The sequence below is a fragment of the Mobula birostris genome, chromosome 13 (assembly GCF_030028105.1).
Source record: "Mobula birostris isolate sMobBir1 chromosome 13, sMobBir1.hap1, whole genome shotgun sequence".
Classification (NCBI taxonomy): Eukaryota; Metazoa; Chordata; class Chondrichthyes; order Myliobatiformes; family Myliobatidae; genus Mobula; species Mobula birostris.
This window is the reverse complement of record NC_092382.1, coordinates 29,685,140-29,710,205: the sequence shown is the minus strand read 5'-3', so window position 1 is coordinate 29,710,205 and position 25,066 is coordinate 29,685,140. Positions and strand designations below refer to the sequence as shown.

Below are 25,066 nucleotides of genomic sequence, written 5' to 3'. Positions count from 1 at the left end.
AGAGCTGTCAACATGTCTCCATTGTTTACTAAACTCAGCACCATCATCAGGCTTATGAGAACCATGTATACATTATGGAAGAGACCAAACAATCCGTTCATCAAATTTCTCCGACTTATCTCCATAACATTACACTGAATTAGCTTGCAGGTGCTGAAGTATCCAAACAAAATTCCAGAGTAGCACATCCTTGCTCGGCAGGCCTTTGTCCTGCAAGCAGGGTCAAAGGTCACGCAACCAATCCAAACTTTTCCGCAAACAACAGGAGTTCTGCAGATGCTGGAAATTCAAGCAACACACATCAAAGTTGCTGGTGAACGCAGCAGGCCAGGCAGCATCTGTAGGAAGAGGTACAGTCGACGTTTCAGGCCGAGTCCCTTCGTCAGGACTAACTGAAGGAAGGGAGAGTAAGGGATTTGAGAGGGGGAGGGGGAGATCCAAAATAATAGGAGAAGACAGGAGGGGGAGGGATGGAGCCAAGAGCTGGACAGGTGATAGGCAAAAGGGCATACGAGAGGATCATGGGACAGGAGGTCCGGGAAGAAAGCCGGGGGGGGAACCCAGAGGATGGGCAAGAGGTATATTCAGAGGGACAGAGGGAGAAAAAGGAGAGTGAGAGAAAGAATGTGTGCATAAAAATAAGTAACAGATGGGGTACGAGGGGGAGGTGGGGCCTTAGCAGAAGTTAGAGAAGTCGATGTTCATGCCTCCAACCTGATGATTCCCCCTCCCCCCCCTTGTCTTTCTTCCCGGACCTCCTGTCCCATGATCCTCTCATATCCCTTTTGCCAATCACCTGTCCAGCTCTTGGCTCCATCCCTCCCCCTCCTGTCTTCTCCTATCATTTTGGATCTCCCCCTCCCCCTCCCACTTTCAAATCCCTTACTCTCTCTTCCTTCAGTTAGTCCTGACGAACGGTGTCGGCCTGAAACGTCGACTGCACCTCTTCCTACAGATGCTGCCTGGCCTGCTGCGTTCACCAGCAACTTTGATGTGGTTTGCTATCTATCTATCTATTTATTTATTTATTCTCTCTTTCCCTATCACAAATACTCCTTGCCTGTTCTCCATCTTCCTCTGGTGCTCCCCTTCCCTTTTCTTTCTTCCAAGGCCTTCCATCCCATGATACTCCGCCTTCTCCAGCCTCGTATCCCTTTTGCCAATCACCTGTCCAGCTCTTGGCTCCATCCCTCCCCCTCCTGTCTTCTCCTATCATTTTGGATCTCCCCCTCCCCCTCCCACTTTCAAATCTCTTACTAACTCTTCCTTCAGTTAGTCCTGACGAAGGGTCTCGGCCTGAAACGTCGACTGCACCTCTTCCTACAGATGCTGCCTGGCCTGCTGCGTTCACCAGCAACTTTGATGTGTGTTGCCCAAACTTTTCCAGCACTTTATCCAAAAGTCCAGGAACAGCACTTTTCCCATTATTTTCAGCAACACTGACCTCACCAGAACCCACTTCTTCACCAGCCTTTAAACCACGGTCTAATACAAGTAACTGAGAATCCTCACATTCCACCGGTACCAAGGTTAACCCCTTATTCACTGAACCAAGATCATCTGACACACAAAAACTGCATTCCTTTTCAACCAAGTCAGGCACCTCAGATTTTAACTGAGCTTCAACATAAGGTTCAGAACCCTGTGAATTCACAGGTACTTCCACAACCTGAACACATTAAATCGGGACAGCTGCCTCTTCTGGGCTGTCATCACTTGTCCCAGTTTCAAATTCAAGGTCACCCCGAACCTCCCAGCTATTCTCTGGCAAACTCTTTTTGGGTGTAAACTCAACCTCGTGGGTTAAAACTTCTTCGTCTGCTTTCTTATCAAACCCCTGCAGGGTAGCGGCATCCTCTGCATCAGGGTATGACCTTACATCATCAAGAACACAACTTTTCAATTCATCACACAAAACAAGCCCTTCCGAGCTGTAAAAATCATCAGGGTCCAACACTAAACCTCTTTGCTGCAACTTCCCTATCTTTTCCAGCTTGAACCGCTTCTGTTTGTCGTCTGCCACCTGATCTTCACATTGCCATATCTCCATCTCGGCTGTCTCTGTCTTTCTGCCTCTTCTCTCTGTTTTTCTACCCTTCTCTCTGTCTTGCTGCCTCTTGTCTACATCTTGCTGCCTTTCTAGCCTCTCTTGAGCTGTTTTAATTTCAATTCATGCTCCATTCTTAATTTTTCCAACAGAAGCTGAAGCTCATCCTCAATACTAACATCCATTTCTGCTGTATCTCCACACAACCAAATAAAACGAGATTTTCCCCAATCAATTCAAACAAGCCTCCCAACCAATTTTGTTCATGACACTGATGCAGGCCCCAATTTTGCAAGAGGTCCAGGGTTCATATCCCGGACGAGCCCCAATTTTGTACACGTAGCCCATGACGGGAATAAAGAACCAGCAGAGATGGAAAACACTTTGAAGTCCAGTATTGCTATAAACTAATAATATTTATTAGTAACTACGCAATACAATAATATAAATGTAGATAAATCAAACAGGTTAGTAATGATTACATAAAAGTAAGTGTGGAATATATATGTATGAAAAACCAAGCTTCTTTAAGTCTAGGGGTAAAAAGATACAGTCTTACGATGATGAGTAAAGTTCAGTTCAGTTCAGTTCATGGTATTGAGTTGAGTAGTGATGGAGAGAGAGAGGGGGAGAGATTTGAGTCTTCAGGTGAGCTGATGACGTTGATCTTCTCGTTGTCCTTTGAAATCCTTTAAAAGTCACCGACTGTGACTTTAACAAAGGGGACCGGTTTTCTGTGGTGGAGCTATCCCCCAGGCAAGGGTGGACACATGGACAACTCCCCACGAGTCAACCCTTTTCCTCTTTCCACTGCAAGAGCGATGGATCGATCTGCCTGATCGATCCTCCAAAACCCACTTTACCTGCAGGCACAACAATGCTCATTCAGTGTCCAAACATGTGTCTGAGGTCTATCATCTGACCTATTTCATCTTCCCGTGCTGAGCGTCAACTATCATTCAAATAACTCTTCTATCCTCTCCCTGTGAAAGAAATCCAAGCAGGCAAAAATCCTTGAAGAAAGTGTCAACAACCTGCCAAAAATCATGACATCAAGTGTCCATTAAATAATACCGCCTTCGGTTACAATTGCAACTTACGAGCTGCTCGGTGCTTTCTCCAACTCAGCAGAATGCCTGAAGTTAACGAGTTCTTTCTCATGCCTTAAAGTGACAGTCCCACAGTTAGTCTTTGTCTCTCTCTCTTTCAAAACAAGCTATCGATGTTAAATAACTCTCTCTCTCTTTTCAAAAGCACAGTTAATAGGGGTAATCGAACACAGTTCATAGGGGTAATTCAGGACCCTGTCACACAGGGTACTGATTTGTAACAGGGGACACATCATGCAGCATCCACCCAAACGAGATTTCTGAAGTTGGGCGGGCTGGGGGGCTATCACTGCCTATATTACGCTGCCAGCCGAAGCGCGACTTAGATAAGGTTAGATGACCGCGTGAATCGCTTCCCACATTCGCAGCAGGTGAACAACCTCTCCCCAGTGTGAACTCAATGATGCACATTTGGTTGACACGGCTGACAGAATCTCTTCCCAAAGTCTGAGCAGGTGATCAGCCTCTACCCATTGTGAACTTGCTGGTGTCTCTGCAGTTGAGATGACCAAGTGAATCCCTTCCCACAGTCTGAGCAGGTGAATGGCCACTCCCCAGTGTGAACTCGCTGATGTCTCTGTAGGTGGAATGAGCAAGTGAATCCCTCCCCACACACAGAGCAGGTGAACGGCCTCTCCCCAGTGTGAACACGCTGATGTACCTTCAGATGAGATGACTGTGTGAATCCTTTCCCACACTCTGAGCAGTTGAATGGCCTCTCCCCAGTGTGAACACGCTGATGTCTCTGTAGGTGGAATGAGCAAGTGAATCCCTTCCCACAGTCTGAGCAGGTGAATGGTCTCTCCCCAGTGTGAACATGCTGATGTACCTTCAGTTCAGATGACTGAGTGAATCCCTCCCCACACACAGAGCAGGTGAACGACCTCTCCCCAGTGTGTACTCTCTGATGTACCTTCAGATGAGATGACTGTGTGAATCCCTTCCCACAGTCTGAACAGGTGAATGGCCTCTCCCCAGTGTGAACTCGCTGATGTACTTTCAGTTGAGATGACTGAGTGAATCCCTTCCCACAGTCTGAACAGGTGAACGGCCTCTCCCCAGTGTGAACTGACATGTGTACCAGTAGGCTGGATGACTGAGTGAATCCCTTCCCACAGTCTGAACAGGTGAACGGCTTCTCCCCAGTGTGAACTGACATGTGTACCAGTAGGCTGGATGACCGAGGGAATCCCTTCCCGCAGTCTGAGCAGGTGAACGGCCTCTCCCCAGTGTGAACTCTCTGATGTACCTTCAGTTGAGATGACTGAGTGAATCCCTTCCCACAGACTGAGCAAGTGAACGGCCTCTCCCCAGTGTGAACTCGCTGATGTACCTTCAGTTTAGATGAGCAAGTGAATCCCTTCCCACAATCTGAACAGGTGAATGGCCTCTCTCCAGTGTGAACTCGCTGATGTACTTTCAGTTGGGATGACCGAGTGAATCCCTTCCCACAGTCTGAGCAGGTGAACGGCCTCTCCCCAGTGTGAACTCGCTGATGCACCTTCAGTTGAGATGAGCAAGTGAATCCTTTCCCACAGACTGAGCAGGTGAACGGCCTCTCCTCAGTGTGAACTGACTTGTGTATCAACAGTTCGGATGACACAGTGAATCCCCTTCCACATTCTGAGCAGGTGAACGGCCTCTCCCCAGTGTGAACTCGCTGATGTACTTTCAGTTGAGATGACTGAGTGAATCCCTTCCCACAGACTGAGCAGGTGAACGGCCTCTCACCAGTGTGAACTGACTTGTGTACCAGCAGTTGGGATGACCGAGTGAATCCCCTTCCACATTCTGAGCAGGTGAACAGCCTCTCCCCAGTGTGAACTCGCTGATGTACTTTCAGTTCAGATGCCTGAGTGAATCCCTTCCCACAGTCTGAGCAGGTGAATGGCCTCTCCCCAGTGTGAAGTCGTTGATGCAACTTCAGCTTAGATGATCCAGTGAATCCCTTCCCACAGTCTGAGCAGGTGAACGGCCTTTCCCCAGTGTGAACTCTCTGATGCACCTTCAGTTGAGATGAGCATGTGAATCCCTTCCCACAGTCTGAGCAGGTGAACGGCCTCTCCCCAGTGTGAACTCTCTGATGTATTTTCAGTTCAGATGATGTAGTGAATCCCTTCCCACAGACTGAGCAGGTGAACGGCTTCTCCCCAGTGTGAACACGCTGATGTACCTTCAGTTGGGATGATCCAGTGAATCCCTTCCCACAGTCTGAGCAGGTGAACGGCCTCTCCCCAGTGTGAACTCTCTGATGCACCTTCAGTTGAGATGAGCATGTGAATCCCTTCCCACAGTCTGAGCAGGTGAACGGCTTCTCCCCAGTGTGAACTCGCTGATGCACTTTCAGTTGAGATGAGCATGTGAATCCCTTCCCACAGACTGAGCAGGTGAACGGCCTCTCCCTAGCGTGAACTCGCTGATGTACCTTCAGTTTAGATGAGCAAGTGAATCCCTTCCCACAATCTGAGCAGATGAATGGCCTCTCCCCAGTGTGAACTCGCTGATGTACCTTCAGTTTAGATGAGCAAGTGAATCCCTTCCCACAGTCTGAGCAGGTGAACGGCCTCTCCCCAGTGTGAACTCGCTGATGCACCTTCAGTTGAGATGAGCAAGTGAATCCCTTCCCACAGACTGAGCAGGTGAACAGCCTCTCCTCAGTGTGAACTGACTTGTGTATCAACAGTTCGGATGACACAGTGAATCCCCTTCCACATTCTGAGCAGGTGAACGGCCTCTCCCCAGTGTGAACTCGCTGATGTACTTTCAGTTGAGATGACTGAGTGAATCCCTTCCCACAGACTGAGCAGGTGAACGGCCTCTCACCAGTGTGAACTGACTTGTGTACCAGCAGTTGGGATGACCGAGTGAATCCCCTTCCACATTCTGAGCAGGTGAACGGCCTCTCCCCAGTGTGAACTCGCTGATGTACTTTCAGTTCAGATGCCTGAGTGAATCCCTTCCCACAGTCTGAGCAGGTGAATGGCCTCTCCCCAGTGTGAAGTCGTTGATGCAACTTCAGCTTAGATGATCCAGTGAATCCCTTCCCACAGTCTGAGCAGGTGAACGGCCTTTCCCCAGTGTGAACTCTCTGATGCACCTTCAGTTGAGATGAGCATGTGAATCCCTTCCCACAGTCTGAGCAGGTGAACGGCCTCTCCCCAGTGTGAACTCTCTGATGTATTTTCAGTTCAGATGATGTAGTGAATCCCTTCCCACAGACTGAGCAGGTGAACGGCTTCTCCCCAGTGTGAACACGCTGATGTACCTTCAGTTGGGATGATCCAGTGAATCCCTTCCCACAGTCTGAGCAGGTGAACGGCCTCTCCCCAGTGTGAACTCTCTGATGCACCTTCAGTTGAGATGAGCATGTGAATCCCTTCCCACAGTCTGAGCAGGTGAACGGCTTCTCCCCAGTGTGAACTCGCTGATGCACTTTCAGTTGAGATGAGCATGTGAATCCCTTCCCACAGACTGAGCAGGTGAACGGCCTCTCCCTAGCGTGAACTCGCTGATGTACCTTCAGTTTAGATGAGCAAGTGAATCCCTTCCCACAATCTGAGCAGATGAATGGCCTCTCCCCAGTGTGAACTCGCTGATGTACCTTCAGTTTAGATGAGCAAGTGAATCCCTTCCCACAGTCTGAGCAGGTGAACGGCCTCTCCCCAGTGTGAACTCGCTGATGCACCTTCAGTTGAGATGAGCAAGTGAATCCCTTCCCACAGACTGAGCAGGTGAATGGTCTCTCCCCAGAGTGAACTGACTGGTGTGTCAGCAGATCGGTTGACCAAGTGAATCCCTTCCCACAGTCTGAGCAGATGAATGGCCTCTCCCCTGTGTGAACTCGCTGATGCACCTTCAGTTTAGATGAGCAAGTGAATCCCTTCCCGCAGTCTGAGCAGGTGAACGGTCTCTCCCCAGTGTGAACTCGCTGGTGTGTCAGCAGATTGTATGATTGAGTGAATCCCTTCCCACAGTCTGAGCAGGTGAATGGCCTCTCTCCAGTGTGTACTCGCTGATGTACCTTCAATTTAGATGAGCAAGTGAATTCCTTCCCGCAGTCCGAGCAGGTGAACGGCTGCTCCCCGGTGTGAACTCGCTGGTGAGACATTAGGTCAGATGATCGAGTGAATTCTTCCCAACAAGTTCAGCCGATGACCAGCCCCTGCCCAGGGTGAACTGACTGGTGTGTCCACAGATGGAAAGACCGACTGAATCCCTTCTCACACACAGAACAGGTGAATGGCCTTGTCCCAGTGTGTACTTGCTGATGTACCTTCAGTTGAGATGACCGATTGAATCCATTCCCACAGTATGATCAGATGAATGGATTCCCCTCTGTGTAAAATGACGGGAATGCCAATCGGTCTGATGATCCAGAGAATCACTCCCCATCATCTGAGCAGGAGGGATGATTGAGTGAATGCCTTGTTCCACTTCTTCAGTTGTATGGTGCAACTGTAACGAAAACCAATTTCCCCCGGGATCAATAAGTATGACTATGACTATTAAATATCTGGACGGAGACAGCAAAACTGGCGTGTTCTGTTCGAGAGTCCAGTAGACAAATTCCTTGTCATTTTTAACCTGTAAAAAGATTTACAAAATCCATCAATCAGTGTTGGAAAACCTTTCAGATGAGGTCACTTGAGTTGTCAAAGTGTATTCTGGCATCACACTGCTACAGTAAAGTTCAACCCAAGCTGGAGAGAGAAATCATCTTCTAACTGGGTACAGAGCTGGTATCTGGAATGATCATCAAATTCTCTGATGCTCTTCCTGTCTCTCTAAGAATGCGGCATTTCTGCCATCTCCAATCTGTGACCTGACTCAGTTTGACTCTCTCCATTGGTATTATTCCCTGTTCCCACTGAGCTGCATGGGTGCCTAGCCCCACAGTAACTGGTACACTCTCACACAAATAGCCGGCAGTGAATTCCACACACCCACCACTCTCTGTGTGAAAAACTTACCCCTGACATCCCCTCGGTATCTATTTCCAAGCACCTAAAACTATGCCCCCTCGCGTTAGCCATTTCAGCCCTGGGAAAAAAACCTCTGGCTCTCCACATGATCAATGCCCCTCATCATCTTATACATCTAAAAAAGGCTCTAAACATAAACAAGGAAAGTACACATTGCTTTGAGGATTGGAAAGAAGTATACAAAATTATGAGGGTATAGACAGGGTAAATGCAAGCAGCTTTTCCCACTGAGGTTGGGTGGGATGACAACCAGAGGTCATGGGTAAGTGGGGAAGGTGAAAATTAAACAGAAACATTTGGAAAAGCTCTTTACTGAAATGGTCGTGAGAGTGTCAGCACAAGTGGTGAATATGAGCTCATTTTCACCATATAAAAGAAGTCTGGATGGGAGCCTGGATGGTAGGGGTATGGAGGACGATGGTCCCAGTGCAGGTAGTTGCATTAGACAGCTCAAATGTTTTTTTTGGCATTGACTAGATGGGCCAAATAGCCTGTTTCTGTTCGAACTTCTCCATGTTTCTATGACAGAGAAGCTGGACAAACTTGTTTGGAAGGGAAAAGGTAGGAGTGACAATGGAGCAGCAATGGCTGGAGTTTCTGGGAGCAATTCAGGAGCTGAGTGATCGATACATCCCAAAGAAGTGGAAGCATTGGAAAGGCAGGAGGAAACAACCATGGCTGAAATGAGAAGCCAAAGCTAACATAAAAGCCATAGAGAGGGCAAACAAAAGAGCAAAAACTATTGGGAAAATTTTAGAAACCTGCAGAAGACAACTAAAACAAGAGGTCGGATGAGCTCGGGGGGTGGAATTATGATATTGTAGTCATTAATGAGTCTTGGTAGCACCCAACAGTCTGAGGCATTTAGAGGAACAAAATATCCGGAGACTCAATATCTCTTGAAAACCAAGGTTCCCTGCACCAGTTACCTTTCAACTTTTATTTTGGCAGGCATGTACAAACTCTACACCCTCAGAATTTCACTTCTGAAGGCCTCCCACTTACCAAGTACTCCTTTGCCAGAAAACAGCCTGTCCCAAACCACACTTGTCAGATCCTTTCTGATACCATCAAAATTGACCTTTCTCCAATTTAGAATCTCAACCCGTAGTGCAGACCTCTCTTTTGCCATATTTACTTTGAATCTCATGGCATTATCATCACTAATTTCGATCATCAGCCCTGGATCATTTCCTAACAGCTCATTGCACACTTCTATGTCGGGAATTCTACGAACTGATTAAGGGCACATTTGGCAACCTCTACCCCCTTGACATCTTTTACAGTATGGGAGTCCCAGTCAATATATGGAAAGTTAAAATCACACCTTTGTTTCTTGGCATGGTCTGCAATCTCTCTACAAATTTGTTCCTCTAAATCTCTCAGACTGTTGAGTGCAACCAAGTCCCAATAATGGCTACAATATCATAATTCCCTGTCCTGAGCTCATCTGGCTTTCCTACGATGCTTCTTGCATTGTGATATACACAGCTCAGCACATTCATCGCTCCATGCTCAACCATTTGATTGCTGACTCTGTCTGAGGTCTGAACAACATCTGACTGGTGTCAAAAAAACAAACTCTCCCTCGTTGTCACAAAAACAAAGGAGCAGATTGTGGACGGCAGGAGGAATGGAGACAGGCTAACCTCTAGTGACATCAATGGATCTGGGGTTGAGAGGGTGAACAGCTTTAAGTTCCTCGGCATAAACATCTCCGAGGATCTCACATGGTCTGTACATACCGGCTGTGTTGTGAAAAAAGCACACCAGCACCTCTTTCACCTCAGACGGTTGAAGAAGTTTGGGATGGGGCCCCAAATCCTAAGAACTTTCTACAAGGACATAATTGAGAGCATCCCGACTGGCTGCATCACTGCCTGGTATGGGAACTGTACTTCCCTTAATCACAGGAACCTGCAGAGAGTGGTGCGGACAGCCCAGCGCATCTGTAGATGTGAACTCCCCACTATTCAGGTTATTTACAGAGACAGGTGTGTAAAAAGGGCCCAATGGATATTGGAGTCCCAATTCACCACAACCACAAACTGTTCCTGCTGCTCCCATCCAGGAAACGGTACCACAACAAAAGGACCAACAGGCTCCGGGACATCATCTTCCACCAGGCCATCAGACTGATTAATTCATGCTGATACAATTGCATTTCTATGGTATATTGACTGTCCTATGTACAAACTATTTATTATAAATTACTATAAATTACACATTGCATATTTAGTCAGAGACGTAACGTATAGACTTCTACTCCTCATGAATATGAAGGATGTATGTAATAAAGTCAATTCAATTCAATTCACCCTCCCCACTATCTGTTCTGTCATTCTGGTTCCCATTCCCCCTCCAACATATTTTAACCACATCACCCTCTCCCCACACTAGCACTAGCGAGCCTCACCACTGGGATATTAGTCCCCTCTTGTTCTGTTCCCCTCACTAACGAGTCCCCTCTCACCCCTTTGACTTTCCTCTGTCAGTAATCCCCCCAACAGTTTCTAAAGTGGATCCACCTGTTGTTGTGTGGGATGGACACAAGATTCCTCTGCGATGGCTATTTAACCTCATTCTCCTTCCTGACTCTCACCCAGTTTCCTGTGTCCTGCACCTTGGGTGTAACTCACCTCTCTTCGTGTCATATCTATCACCCCCTCCAACTCCTGGATGATCCGGAAATCATCCATCTCAGTTCCAACCCCTTAAAGTGCAGGGTTACAAGCTGCAGCTGGATGCACATCTTGTAGGTGAGGGCATCAGGGACACTGGAGGTCTCCTCACCTTCCCACCAATGTACCCTCTAATTTGTAATGATGGGTGTGCACATAAAGCTTGTACTCTGCATTTTTTTACCCAGTGACAACATGTGCACAGTGAATTTTATATAGAGAGATATTCATTTTAACAGCTAGCAAATCACTCTCGATAAGAACTTTGATCTCCTCTGGGTTTGATTAAGTTCATCTGCACTCTCACACAACCTATGTAGCAGGCCTGTAACGGATAATGAAGGATTTTCTCGCCAGAGCTTTTGCACATTGTCCATATGTGGTTTGCTTGCTAAATTACGCTTTAAAAACTCAGATTTCCAAATATCACTCCATTTCTTCCCACTTGTAAATTCTCCAGCAACTTTTGCATCACCACAATACACACAGGTAACACCAGTTTCTGTATTGTACATAAATATTTCCCCTGAACCCTCCCCCAGGTGACTGACGGTGGTGAACTCAGTGATGGCAATGCCAATGAATATGAAGGGAAGGGCAGTAGTCTGTCTCATTGGAGTCTGGCACATTTGTGATGTGAAAGCTACTTGTTGCCCAGGACAAAGGTGTTTGATATCATTATGTACCCAGAGAGAGTGGGACAAAACATGTTCTCACGGGTAGAAAGTCCAGAACAAGAGGAGGTGGAACAAGCAACAGACACAAAATGCTGGGGGAACTCAGCAGGCCAGGCAGCATCTATGGAAAAGAGTACTAATGCTGAGTTCCTCCAGCAATTTGTGTGTGTTGCTCGGATTTCCAGCATCTGCAGATTTTCTCTTGTTTGTGACTGGAGGCAGAACAAAGGTGATTTTCACAACAGCTGATGTAAAAGATTTTGTTCCCTTTCTCCGAGTTCCCGATCCTTGCATTTAGACAGCTGGAGCTCAGCTCTGTCTGAGAGACCCATCGGTTCCCATTCCCTCATCAGCCGGAAGCTCCCCGGGGCCCGTGTACGGATGGTGGGGCTGAGAGAGAGGGAAGAGAGCAGGACTGTCCCGGGATTGCGGGTCACGGAGTCCGGAGTCACAGCAACTACCCGAAGTCGGTGTTGAAAACGCCGCCCGGTGAGACCCCCAACCCGGAGATCCCTTCTCACCTCAACCGATCATCCGGGGCCTTTTGTGCCCCGCGCGCTGGTGAGCTCGAGCTTGGTCGGTTTAACGGCCGGGCTACTAATCACGTGACCAGCCCCCCCCACCGCTGTCAACAGAGGAGTCACGCGCTGTGCTATTCCCATTGGTGAGAAGCAATGTCAATCACTGCTTCCAACCAATAGCGGAGGCGGAGCAGCCGAGAGGGCGTTACCCCCGCTGACACCGTCTCCCGAACTTTCCGTCACGGCGGGACAACCGTCAAAGTAAATGTCCGCTTTCTGATTTATTTCCATTTCCCTCCGAGGGAAGTTGGGGCGTTTGTGAAGCGTCTCCTGCGGCCGGAGTCTGATGTGTCGCTGAGAGGTAGGAGGAGACCGCTCGGCCCGTCGGTTTGATGCCGGTTCCCCGGGGAGGGAGAGGATGAAGACGGTGAGAGAGGGGGCGGACAGGATGTTTGTCCCGGTGGGGACAGGAGGGGCTCATCTGTGGAAATGTCTGAGCCCACGGTGGTGGCGATTCACCACATTGGGGGGCAAACACCGGCAGACTGTTGCCCTGCAAGCGGGGCCAATGGTCCGGGCAAAGTGACAATTATTTGTGTTTTGTTGAGACTGTACCGGGAATATGGTGTAAAATCCCGCTCCCCACACTAACACGGGTCACACAGACCAAAGAACAAACTGCCGGAGGAACTCAGTGGGTCGGGCAGCATCTGTGGAGGGAAATGGACCGTCAACATTTCGGGCCGAGACCCTCCCTCTGGACTGAGAGTGGACGGGAAATAGTCCGAGAAAAGAGGTGAGGGGTGGGGATGGGGCAAGAGCTGGGGAGTGAGAGGTGGATCCAGGTGAGGGGGAGGTGGGAAGGTGGAAATAGTGACGGGGTGGGAGGTGAGTGGTTGGGGCAACACGGGGCTGCAGAAGATGGAAATTAATTCCATAGAGGATTAACAAAGAGGTTAGAGAGTATTTGTTATGGAGAGTGCAATGAAGATTCACCAGACTGATCCCTGGAGTGGTGGGGTCATCATATGAAGAAAGATCAAATGTGATAACCCTTTCATTTAGAGAATCGAGGACTGAGAGGTGAACACATTGAAATGCACAACATCATTACCGGCTGAACCAGGGATCCCAGTCTCTGAAAAAGGGGGTGGACTGTCCAGGACTGAGATGAGGGGAAATGTCTCCACTCTGAGGGTGGTGAATGTCTGTAAATCCCCACCACAGAGGCCGGTGAAGACTCAGTGATCATCCTCACATAAAACAGAGGCCGGCAGATGTGTGGAGACCGAAGGGATCGAGGAAATGAGGATCGGGCAGAAACATGTGGCTGAGATGGGAGAGCAGCCGTCATCTTGTTGATGGTTAGAGGGGCTGAATGGCCACCTCCTGCTGTTTCTCACTTGATGTTTCCTGTCCAGTGAGGCTGGAGGAATGTGAATAGTAATTAGTGTTCATACACATGGAGGGGTTTAAATGAAACCTGCACATTTCCTGTTTGGGTCTGAATTGAGTGATTAGATCAGACCGGACGCAGCTTTGTCATTGTGCCGACTCCAGATACAAAGCCAATGAAACGCAGTTGGCATCTGGACGGGGGGGGGGGGGTCGGGACTGTCACGTGACGGCTCTGCCCATTTACCTGGCCGGAAACACGTCACCTGCCAATCAAGGTTTGACCCCGCCTCGCCCATCAATGCACACCTCACCATTGGCCTCGTTAATTAGCCTTGTACTTGGCCTCGGGTAATTGGCCTTTGTAATCAGTTTAACCCTGCTGGCACCGAGCCATTGGCTTCCCTGTGAATCACCTGGGCTGGACCTTCCAGACCTATAAAGCAGCCCACGTGTGCATGACCCTCTCTCTTTTGTGCGACCTCCGAGGGACCACCATGCTGTCCGTGAGTTGTGCTTTGAATAGGGTTGGGAGTGTGGATATTGTCCCTAAGCAGAAGAGCCGCGCCTGCACAAAGTCAAGGGTGGTTGTATACTTTGTCCCCACGCGATTTAATGTGATTTATTGCTGATCCGACTACTGTAAGTTGTGCGCGTGTTGCTTCCGTTGCCATTTTCCCCCGTTTGCCTTCTGTAAATAAAATCCTTCACTACCCAGACTGTGAGCCCAGAGCCCTTGACTTTGAGACCTGCAGAATCTGTTTCCTCACTGGCGCTGCGTGGGGAAAGTGTTCTGGAACAGGAGCAAAATGGCCAGTACAGGCACCGAGCGTAGGATTCCCGGCTGGACCGACGAGAGAGGGATTTGAGGCCTGGCGGACCACGGTAAACCGGTGGACTGGCCCGAGCAGTTGGACCCACGTTGCGAGCACCTGGCCGCGGGGCTGCTCCGGCTGTGGGATGAGGGGGGCCCCAACATGAGCCTCTCTGATCAAGAGGCGAGCGCCCCGGGGAGCCTGTCTGATCAACAACGCCCCACGGGCGCCGCAGCCGAAGATCCGGGTAGGCTCTACCCTGTGGGATCGGGTGGTGACCGCTGTGAGGGTCCGATACCCCACCCTCCTGGAGTGGGATCTACACTGGCGCCCGCAATGGGGTACGGTCAGTCAGGGCACCCGGGTTGTTAGAGAGTGGGCGCTGGTCAACGGCATCTACCAGGGAGCCTGCGACCGTAATTTTTTATAAAACACCCGGGTGACCGGTACCGTCGCAGGATACCTGGTCACCACCGCGCACCCCGATATAGTCAGTGATCCTGCCCCTCATGACACCAGCTAACGGGAGGACCGTGCGGGATGGTATCACCCTCCTTGAATAGATGTAGTGGGGGCAGAGGCAAGGGCTGGAGACAAGCCCTCCCCGTTTTACGCGCAGGCAGCTGTACATGGACATGGATCCCCAACCCTGACCTCTGCACCCTGTGGAAGGAGCTTTGTGGCGGTGGGGTGGTGGGCAACTGGGCGATTGCACTCATTCTCGTTATTTATCATCGCTGTGTGTATATTATGTTGTCTGCCAAATTTTTATGAGCACGTCTGTCTTTCTTTAGTTCTGTATAGTCAGATATAGCGTTCACCTTATAAATAGAGTAAGATGTATTCCTTTCCTTTTCACTGCGGTAACGCCTGGCGAGTGGCGAGGCTGCCGAGGGGTGGACTGTGCTGACTGTCACGTGACAGCACTGCCCACGCCTGGTCAGAAGACACGCCCCCTGCCAATCAAGGATTGACCCCTCCTCGCCCATCACTGCACACCTAACCACCGGCCTTGTAATCAGCTTAACCCTGCCGGCACCGAGCCGTTAGCGTTCCTGTGAATTACCTGGGCCGGGCACTTCAGCCTTCCTGCATGAAAAGGGCTGGACGCTCTCTTTGCCATTTCCGAGGGACCACTCTGCTTCATTCCAGGCTGAGAACCGTGGAACAGCGCTGGAGGAAATTGTTGGTAAGCTGTGCATTGAATAGGGTTGGTGATTGTCCCTGATAGCATTGAGCCGTGCCTGTACAGTGAAGGGGCTCGGGCATCGTATTGACTTTTCCCTTGGATGTGTGTGTGTGTACTTTATTCCCACGTTCGTTATTAATCGTCTGCGTGTGTTTTCCTGCCGACCTGACTTTATCCACGACTGCTGTAAATTGTGTGCGTGCTGTTTCTGTTGCCATTTTCCCATGGTTGCCTTGGAGCTGCTGTGTCCCCTCATTAAAAACAAATGTAGCCTGCGAAAAGTACGGGGCAGAAACAGGAAGCATGGAGACAACCGGATTCTATTTTTCAGTTGTTGTTAGTTTCCCCGAGGGGAGGTGCACCGTTCCCGGAGGCACTGCAATACCGGGTCGATGCGCGGAGTGGACGGAGCAAGCCCCTATTCCATCTCCCTGTTCCAAAAATCAATATAATATATGGTCCCCAGATAAGGGACGTATCAGATATTAAACTGATAAGAACAGATACTACACTTGATCTTAGCCAAAAGACCGAGAAGCGATACCACAAATGTCCGGACCCTTTCGGATCTTGCTAGTCTTCCCTCTATTAAGTTGGACCGACTGTCTACAGGACACCGATTTATCCTACGTCTCTTCAACTTTTGAAGTAGGTTTGGTGTAATTTCGCTCAGTCTTTGACATAAGTTGTATTTTTCTCCCTTGTCGCGAAATCTCTTTCGGAATACAGCTGATCATGTAAAATAGCGGATATTCCGCCAACCAAATGAGAGAGGCGGCCCTGGTTTGTATGCAAACTCCTCCTCCTCAGCTGTTCTGCCCGCCCTCTAGCGTCTGATGTCATTACAAGCGTGATGACGTTTACGGAAGGCGTTGCAGCGAGAGAAGCGAAGTTTGGCGAGCCTGGCGGGGCAGGTGATTGGGGAGGGGTCCTCTGGAAACGGGAGGAGGGTGGCTAGGAACATCGGGTGGAAGCGATGGCTGGGGATTGCGAAGAAGGAGAGGGTTGTAAATGGGGTAAGTGAGGTCGTTTGATGGGGGACGATGGGTAGTTGAGTTGGTCGGGGAGAGGGACGGGATAGAGTCGGATGAAAGGGAGGGGGTAGGGTTGCAACTCGGACAATATTTAAGTGTGCGCTGGCATGTGGCAAATAACAGCATTGCAGTCAATGGATTATTTCCACAGAAAATAATCTAACCGTCCGGCTGGACTTCATTGGTAAAGAAAACTTGTTGACCAGAACTGGTTCCATTAACAAATCGGCGATAATCGGGAGAATGTGGGTATACTACTTTCCTGACATCCGAAGGCCTTTCTGCCGTATCCCACCAGCCAAATACCGGAAGTAATTATGAACATTCCGTATTTGCCTAAGTTTGTCCAGCTCCATCCAGCATTTAACAACATTCTCCAACCTATGGCTTGTATCACTTACTACGTCTCCAAGGAGGAAAAAAAAAGGTGGAAATCTGGGGAAAAGAGGCATAAAATGCCAAAAAGGATTTGGTGGTAATGCAGCATTCTGTAAAGAAGCAGTTAATGATTCAGATGTGATTCTTAATCATGGCAGTGATCTTTCATCAGTTCTAAGAACCATTAACCTGACACATTTGCTCTATTTCTCTGCAAAATGCTGACTGAAGTGGCAAGTATTCCCAGCACCTATTTTATTTCAAAAGATTGCCATTCCGTCGTTATATTATTCTCCCAGTTCCTTTCGTCCATCCCTGGGGAGCAATTTTTTTTTTTGCAGGACCAGCCACAGATTAGCGTTTCAATAACCCTATGCAGTGAACTCTATTCGTTCAACACTATTGGTGTGATAGAAGAATACTAAGTTGTAGATTACAGAATGTTAAATAACCAGCACTGTAACATTCTGACTTCTTTGCCTTTCTCCCGCTGTGGTTTGGGAACTTTAAAGCTTGGCTGTTTGCAAGGCTGAAGTTTCTCAAATTTATTTTAATCATTTTCTTTTAAATGGTAGTGTAGCTGTGATTGAACAGGGAGATTGCTCTTCAGTGCCAGGGCACATCTCCTGGGCAGAATGTACTAGCCACAGGTCTTTATGATGCATGTTCTACGGGTCTATGGTGGCCAGTGCTATCATGTTTGCTGTTGTGTTCTGAGGCAGCAGGCTGAGGGTAGCAGACACCGACAGAATCAACAACCCCAGCATCTGCAGATTATTTTGTGTGAACAGAATCAACAAACTCATTCGTAAGGCCAGTGATGTTGTGGGGATGGAACTGGACTCTCTGACGGTGGTGTCTGAAGAGAGGATGCTGTCCAAGTTGCATGCTATCTTGGACAATGTCTCCCATCCACTACATGATGTACTGGTTGGGCACAGGAGTACATTCAGCCAGAGACTCATTCCACCGAGATGCAGTACAGAGCGTCATTCCTGCCTGTGGCCATCAAACTTTACAACTCCTCCCCTGGAGGGTCAGACACCCTGAACCAATAGGCTGGTCCTGGACTTATTTCCTCGCATAATTTACATATTACTATTTAACTATTTATGGTTTTATTATTATTTATGGTGCAACTGTAATGAAAACCAATTTCCCCCAGGATCAATAAAGTATGACTATGATTTTGGGTTACAGAGTTACCCTGGGACCAGCCTGCTGTGAGTTGCCAAGAGTACTGCGATTGGGATGCAAAGAAACTACCTGACACCATGGAAGAAGATTGAACCTTTCTCATTGAGTAAGGAAATGATTTGTAATCTGCCCTTTGGCTAGTGCCGCATTGAGTATAGTGAAGTAATTTGGTGTTGTTTTAAAATTTTGGGCTGTTTTTGGAGCGTTCAAAGGTAGACAGGTAAAACTTTCTCCACCACATTGATGACGTCATTGATGCTGTTTCCAGCTCCCGTGTGGAGCTCGTCAGACTTAGTCTGGAGTGAGCCCTGACGAAGGGTCTCGGTCTGAAACGTCGACTGTACCTCTTCCTAGAGATGCTGCCTGGCCTGCTGCGTTCACCAGCAACTTTTATGTGTGTTGCTTAAAATTCCAGCATCTGCAGATTTCCTCATGTTGTCGTCAGATTTGTCAACTTTCCCACCAACATACACCCCCTCTCTCAAATTTGCTTGGTCCATTTTCATGATCTCACTCCCCTTTCCTGATCTGTCTCTCTCTGTCTCCAGAAACGGATTACCTTCTGGCCTCTTTAACAAACCTACTGACTCCCACAGTTACCTTGTCCACAACAGTTACTTTCTGACATTAAATGGACCTATGGAAACTCTGCTCACACTGTCACTTTCAAGGATACTATTCCCTTCTCTCAGTTTCTTTGTCTCTGCTGCATCTGATTTTATGAGGAGGTTTTTCATGCTAGGACATCCAAGAAATCTTTTTTTCAATCAATAAAGGGGTTTCCTGCCCACTGCAATCAATACAGAACTCACCCGTAACTCCTCCATTTCCTGCACGTCTGCCCTCTCCCCATGTCCCCTCCACGACATAATAACGATAGGATTACCTTTTCTGCATCTGCCATTCACTGAAGCTCTGCATTCAACATATTCTCTGCAATTTCCACTATCTCCACCAGGATCTCACCACCAGGCACATCTTCCTCTCCACGTCCGTCTCCATTTATCACAGGGATCACTCTCGCTGTGACTCTCGTCTGCCAAACACCCTGCAACCACAATAAGTGTTACATCTATCCCTACACCTCTTTCATAATCACTCTTCCTCCCAGTGTAGCCTCCTCTACATCAGTGAGACCCAACTCAGTTTGGAGATCACTAACTGATGCACAAACACGAGGAATTCTGCAGATGCTGGAAATTCAAGCAACACACATCAAAGTTGCTGGTGAACGCAGCAGGCCAGGCAGCATCTCCAGGAAGAGGTACAGTCGACGTTTCAGGCCGAGACCCCTCGTCAGGACTAACTGAAGGAAGGGTCTCGGCCTGAAACGTCGACTGTACCTCTCCCTAGAGATGCTGCCTGGCCGACTAATTGATACATCTTCACTCTTTCTGCTACAAGTAGGACTAGAGGAGGAGTACACAGGTTGGAAAACCTTGAAAACCTTTGATTCCCCAGTTCTCTGGTGGGAAGCCACCAAGGAGAACATCAAGAAGTTCTTCATACGCAAGGGTATCCAGAAAGCAAGCCAGGAGCAGAGGGAACTGGTCGAGGCAGGTTTGAGGTTGTCATTTAAAGTTAAATTGGACAGGAAAGGAATGGAAGGTTATGGGCTGAGTGCAGGTCGGTGGGACTAGGTGAGAGTAAGAGTTCAGCGTGGACTAGAAGGGCCAAGATGGCCTCTTTCCGTGCTGTAATTGTTATATGGTTATATGGAACTGCGTAAACTCCAGACAGAGTTGCAGTAACTCCTCCTTCTGCAGTCGAAGGGGGTGGATGTCGGGGAGGAACTGCGAGAGGTGAAGAGCCCGAAAGCCCAGCACCTTGCCGCTGAATCCTCCAAGATCATCTACCGATCAAGGGTCCAAACCGTGGAGCAGGACGAGACGTGCTCAGGCTTCTTCTTCCAGAAGGTGCACAAGGGGAGCTCTGTGATCCTCAACCTTAAGGAAGAGGACGGCTCAGTCGTGTCCTCGTAGAATGACATACTGAGGATCTGCAGGTCCTTCTATGCCGGTCTGTACGATGAAAAGTCCACAGAATCCACAGCCTCCCGCAACTTCCTGTCATCTATCACGCAGGTCTTAGGCGACGGCAAGCGGGAGAGTCTGGATCAGCCACTGACTCTGGTCGAGTTGACAGGCTCCATCCATTCCTTTGGGTCGGGTAAGACTCCCGGAGGCGACGGCTTACCGGCTAAGTTGTACTCGGCTCTGTGGAACTGGATGGGCCCAGACCTGCTGGAAGTGTACAACGCTATGCTTCTGGCCGGCAGTATGTCAGAGTCCATGAGGAAGGGCACGATCACCCTCATCTACAAGCAGAAGGGGGAAAGGGAGGACATCAGGAATTGGAGACCCATCTCTCCTGAATGTGGACTACAAGATCCTGTTGAAGGCCATTGCCAACAGGGTCGAGTCTGCTCTGGGACAGGTGATCCACCCGGACCAAACCTGTGCTGTACCGGGCAGGAAGATCTCAGACAGCCTCACGCTGCTGAGGGACACCATCGCCGATGTGCAGGACGGGGGTGAACGCCTGCCTGGTCAGCTTGGACCAGGAGAAAGTCTTCGACAGGATATCGCACACGTACATGGCGGATGTGCTCTCCAAAATTGGTTTTGGGGAGGGAATCCGGAATCAGATCAGACTGCTCGACACAGACATCTGCAGTGCAGTCCAGGTCAATGGGTGGGAAACCTCTCTCCCCTGTCTTGTTTGCTGCATTGAACCCTTTGCCGAAGCCATCAGGAGGGATGAGGGCATAAGAGGGGTGATGCTGCCAGGCAGTGGAGGGACCCAAGTGAAAACCTCCCTGTACATGGACGACGTCACCCTCTTCTGCTCTGATCCGAGGTCAGTTCGCAGGTTGATTGGCACCTGCGAACAGTTCGAGCTAGCGTCGGGGGCCAGGGTCAACCGCACGAAGAGCGATGCCATGCTCTTTGGCAACTGGTCCGACCAATCCAGCGTCCCCTTCACCATCAGGTCTGACCACGTGAAGGTGTTGGGGATCTGGTTCGGAGGGGCTGAGGCGTGCAACAAGAACTGGCAGGAGCGGACTGCCAAGGTGAAACAGAAACTGGGACTGTGGGGAGGGCGCTCCCTGTCGATAACGGGCAAGAACCTGGTCATCAAGTGTGAGGTGCTCTCAGGGCTGCTGTACTTGGCGCAGGTCTGGCCCGTCCCCCGCTCCTGCAGCTCGGAAATCACCCGGGCTGTCTTCAGATTCGTCTGGGGATCCAAGATGGAGTGGCTGGAAATGTGGAAAGGTATAGACTGTAATGGAACATCAGTAAAGGAATGAGAGTCAATGAATGATTTATTGTAAACATCTTTATTTTGAATAAGGACAGAGTAAACACATGATTTATTGTAAATAACTTTATTTATTCTATAAGGACTTAGGGTCAACAAATGTTTTTTGCAAATAATTTTATTTTGTAATATTTCTGAATAAAGTATATTTTTCAAAAAAATCAGTTCTTATCAGTTTAAAATCTGATGCGTCCCTTATCTGGGACCATATATTACATTGATTTTTGGAACAGGAAGATGGAATAGGGGCTTCCTTCGTCCACTCCGTGCATCGACCCAGTATTGCAGTGCCCCTCGGAATGCTGCACCTCCCCTCGGGGAGATTAAACAACAAATAAAGAGTAGAATGCAGTTATCCGTACGCATTAACCTTCTTAGGCTTTTTCCCTATTCCTTCGTTGTACTTTTACAGGTAGTGTTAATGGTAAGACTCCTGGCAGTGTGGAGCATCAGAGGGTTCTTGAGCTCCGAGTCCACAGGATGCTCAAAGCAGCTGTGCAGGTTGACTCCGTGGTTAAGAAGGTGTACGGTATATTGGCCTTCATCAATCGTGGCATTGAATTTAGGAGCCGAGAGGTAATGTTGCAGCTATATAGACACTGGTCAGACCCCACTTGGAGTACTGGCTCAGATCTGGTCGCTTCACTACAGGAAGGATATGGAAACCATGGGGAGGGTGCAGAGGAGATTTACAAGGATATTGCCTGGATTGGGGAGCATGCCTTATGAGAATAGGTTGAGTGAACTTGGCCTTTTCTCCTTGGAGCAACAGAGGATGAGAGGTGGCCTGATAGAGGTGTATAAGATTATGAGATGCTTTGATTGTGGGGGTGTGAGCTGGGTCTGTGCGGAGGAAGCTTGACTCTGTCTGGCCCCGGGTTTGTGTGCCAGGTCTGTAAAGAGGGAGCTTCAGCCCGTGTTGATTGCTTCTGTTCCCTTCTGTTTGCGACCTTGGTGGACGTGGGTCTGATATTATACAGTATATGAGCTTCCAATCTCCTTTATTGTTTTTGACTGAGAGCAAGAAAGCACGCAGGAAGGTGGGGATCAGGATAGTGCGAGTATCTGGCGTGAGAGGATGCGGTGGTCAGCCGGGATGGGGAGTGAACAGATCCTGGGGACCAGACACTATCAGACTGACATCCCTCAGCCTGGAGCTGAGACGCTACCGTACCAGTGTGAGGAGCTGACACCATTATTGCAGTTCACCGGGTGCGGTGGGCAGCAGTAACCCCAGGGTACTGTTTCTCCTCTAGTGAGACTCGAGTCCGACACCAAGACAGGAAATTACAGTGGTTTATTGATTTCATCATGACAAATGTAAATTAAACAATGTGTGAGCTGCTCGTGTGCAGGGATAAATAAGCTGCTCCCGACTCACTCAGAATCACACACAATTAACTGACCGGTGACAATGAGAGACTGGTTGAATAATCAGTCCCGTTTCTCACCGTCACTCTGCATCGGGGAACCGATGATTATAAAATCACACTTCAGGGCCGTGTCTGAGATCGCTGCAGATCCAGGGTCACTGCCGAGGTATTTGTCAATTTAACATCATTATATCAGCCAGACCTGCCGAATGCACCGTCCTCAGCAAAGGGAGCAAAAGGATTCTCTCCCGGGATAATCCCGCCCCGGGACACCAGTGTCCCAGACTGAGCCCCGGCCCCCGGGCTCTTCCTGTCTAATTCCCCGGGGTCTCGTGGGGGAGTCTCAAACCCGCACATCCACTGGAAGCTGTGCCACTGGACAGGAGGCGGAAATTAATCACTGTGGGAACGCTCCGAACGACAGACAGCTTCAGGCTGGAGCCAGTTCCGTTAGAACGGTTGGGAATTAAACCTGGCGTGCAGCCATTAAAGGGGAGGGCAGGGAATTGGCCAAAATGTCCCCCATCCAAAAAAGGTAGTAGGGAGTTTGGGTAATTATAGACCAGTGAGCCTTACGTCTGTGGTGGGAAAGCTGTTGGAAAAGATTCTTAGAGATAGGATCTATAGGCATTTAGAGAATCATGGTCTGATCAGGGACATTCAGCATGGCTTTGTGAAGGGCAGATCGTGTCTAACAAGCCTGATAGAGTTATTTGAGGTGGTGACCAGGCATATAGATGAGGGTAGTGCAGTGGATGTGATCTATATGGATTTTAGTAAGACATTTGACAAGGATCCACGCGGTAGGCTTATTCAGAAAGTTAGAAGGCATGGGATCCAGGGAAGTTTGGCCAGGTGGATTCAGAATTGGCTTGCCTGCAGAAGGCAGAGGGTGGTGGTAGAGGGAGGACATTCAGATTGGAGGATTGTGACTAGTGGTGTCCCACAAGGATCTGTTCTGGGACCTCTGCTTTTTGTGATTTTTATTAACGACCTGGATGTGGGGGTAGAAGGGTGGGTTGGCAAGTTTGCAGACGACACAAAGGTTGGTGGTGTTGTAGATAGTGTAGAGGATTGTCAAAGATTGCAGAGAGACATTGATAGGATGCAGAAGTGGGCTGAGAAGTGGCAGATGGAGTTCAACCCGGAGAAGTGTGAGATGGTACAGTTTGGAAGGACAAACTCCAAAGCAGAGTACAAAGTAAATGGCAGGATACTTGGTAGTGTGGAGGAGCAGAGGGATCTCGGGGTGCATGTCCACAGATCCCTGAAAGTTGCCTCACAGGTGGATAGGGTAGTTAAGAAAGCTTATGGAGTGTTAGCTTTCATAAGTCGAGGGATAGAGTTTAAGAATCGCTATGTAATGATGCAGCTCTATAAAACTCTGGTTAGGCCACACTTGGAGTACTGTGTCCAGTTCTGGTCACCTCACGAAAGGAAGGATGTGGAAGCATTGGAAAGGGTACAGAGGAGATTTACCAGGATGCTGCCTGGTTTAGAAAGTATGCATTATGATCAGAGATTAAGGGAGCTAGGGCTTTACTCTTTGGAGAGAAGGAGGATGAGAGGAGACATGATAGAGGTGTAGAGGATAATAGGAATAGATAGAGTGGATAGACAGCGCCTCTTCCCCAGGGCACCACTGCTCAATACAAGAGGACATGGCTTTAAAGTAAGGGGTGGGAAGTTCAAGGGGAATATTAGAGGAAGGTATTTTACTCAGAGAGTGGTTGGTACATGGAATGCACTGCCTGAGTCAGTGGTGGAGGCAGATACACTAGTGAAGTTTAAGAGACTACTAGACAGGTATCTGGAGGAATCTAAGATGGGGGGCTTACATGGGAGGCAGGGTTTGAGGGTCGGCACAACATTGTGGGCCGAAGGGCCTGTACTGTGCTGTACTATTCTATGTTCTATGTCTATGTTCTACGTAAGTATTTTTTACTTAATCTGAGATTTTTATTCTGCCATATATAAGAGGAACTTTTGGAATCAACAGTATTAAAAAAGGATTTAGGAAAAAAAATTGAACTTCAATAAGTCCTTATGCTTCTTATTAATCAATTTGTAACCGGAAAAGTTACTCAACTGAGGAAGCAGAGCTAAAACTGCCGGAATGGATTTCTCAGGGTTAGAGATATATAATAATTAATCATCTGCATATAGTGATAGTTTGTGTATCTCATTCCTGCGGGTAATGCCAAATATATTAGGAGAGTCATGAATAGCAATAGCTAAAGGTTCCAGGGCGATATCAAATAATAATGGACAAAGAGGGCAACCCTGCCGAGTACCAGGAAATAACTGAAAAAAGGGAGATCTTTGATTATTGGTAAATGCCGAAGGG

General features: G+C 48.7%; 1 protein-coding gene and 2 non-coding genes across 3 annotated transcripts; 1 reads left to right on the top strand and 2 right to left on the bottom strand.

Annotated features, from left to right (window-relative positions):
• Window positions 1–3,433: 3,433 nt before the first annotated feature.
• LOC140208680 (uncharacterized) lies at window positions 3,434–7,749 on the bottom strand. The gene has a single exon (XM_072277538.1). It carries the CDS (start codon window positions 7,262–7,264, stop codon window positions 3,623–3,625), a length of 3,642 nt encoding a protein of 1,213 aa, XP_072133639.1. The 5' UTR covers window positions 7,265–7,749; the 3' UTR covers window positions 3,434–3,622.
• Window positions 7,750–15,767: 8,018 nt separating this feature from the next.
• On the bottom strand, window positions 15,768–15,958 carry LOC140208795 (U2 spliceosomal RNA). Its single transcript, XR_011888941.1, has one exon. It is a non-coding gene; the product is annotated as a U2 spliceosomal RNA (small nuclear RNA).
• A 5,518-nt stretch (window positions 15,959–21,476) lies between these two features.
• LOC140208775 (U2 spliceosomal RNA) lies at window positions 21,477–21,659 on the top strand. Its single transcript, XR_011888930.1, has one exon. It is a non-coding gene; the product is annotated as a U2 spliceosomal RNA (small nuclear RNA).
• Window positions 21,660–25,066: the final 3,407 nt, after the last annotated feature.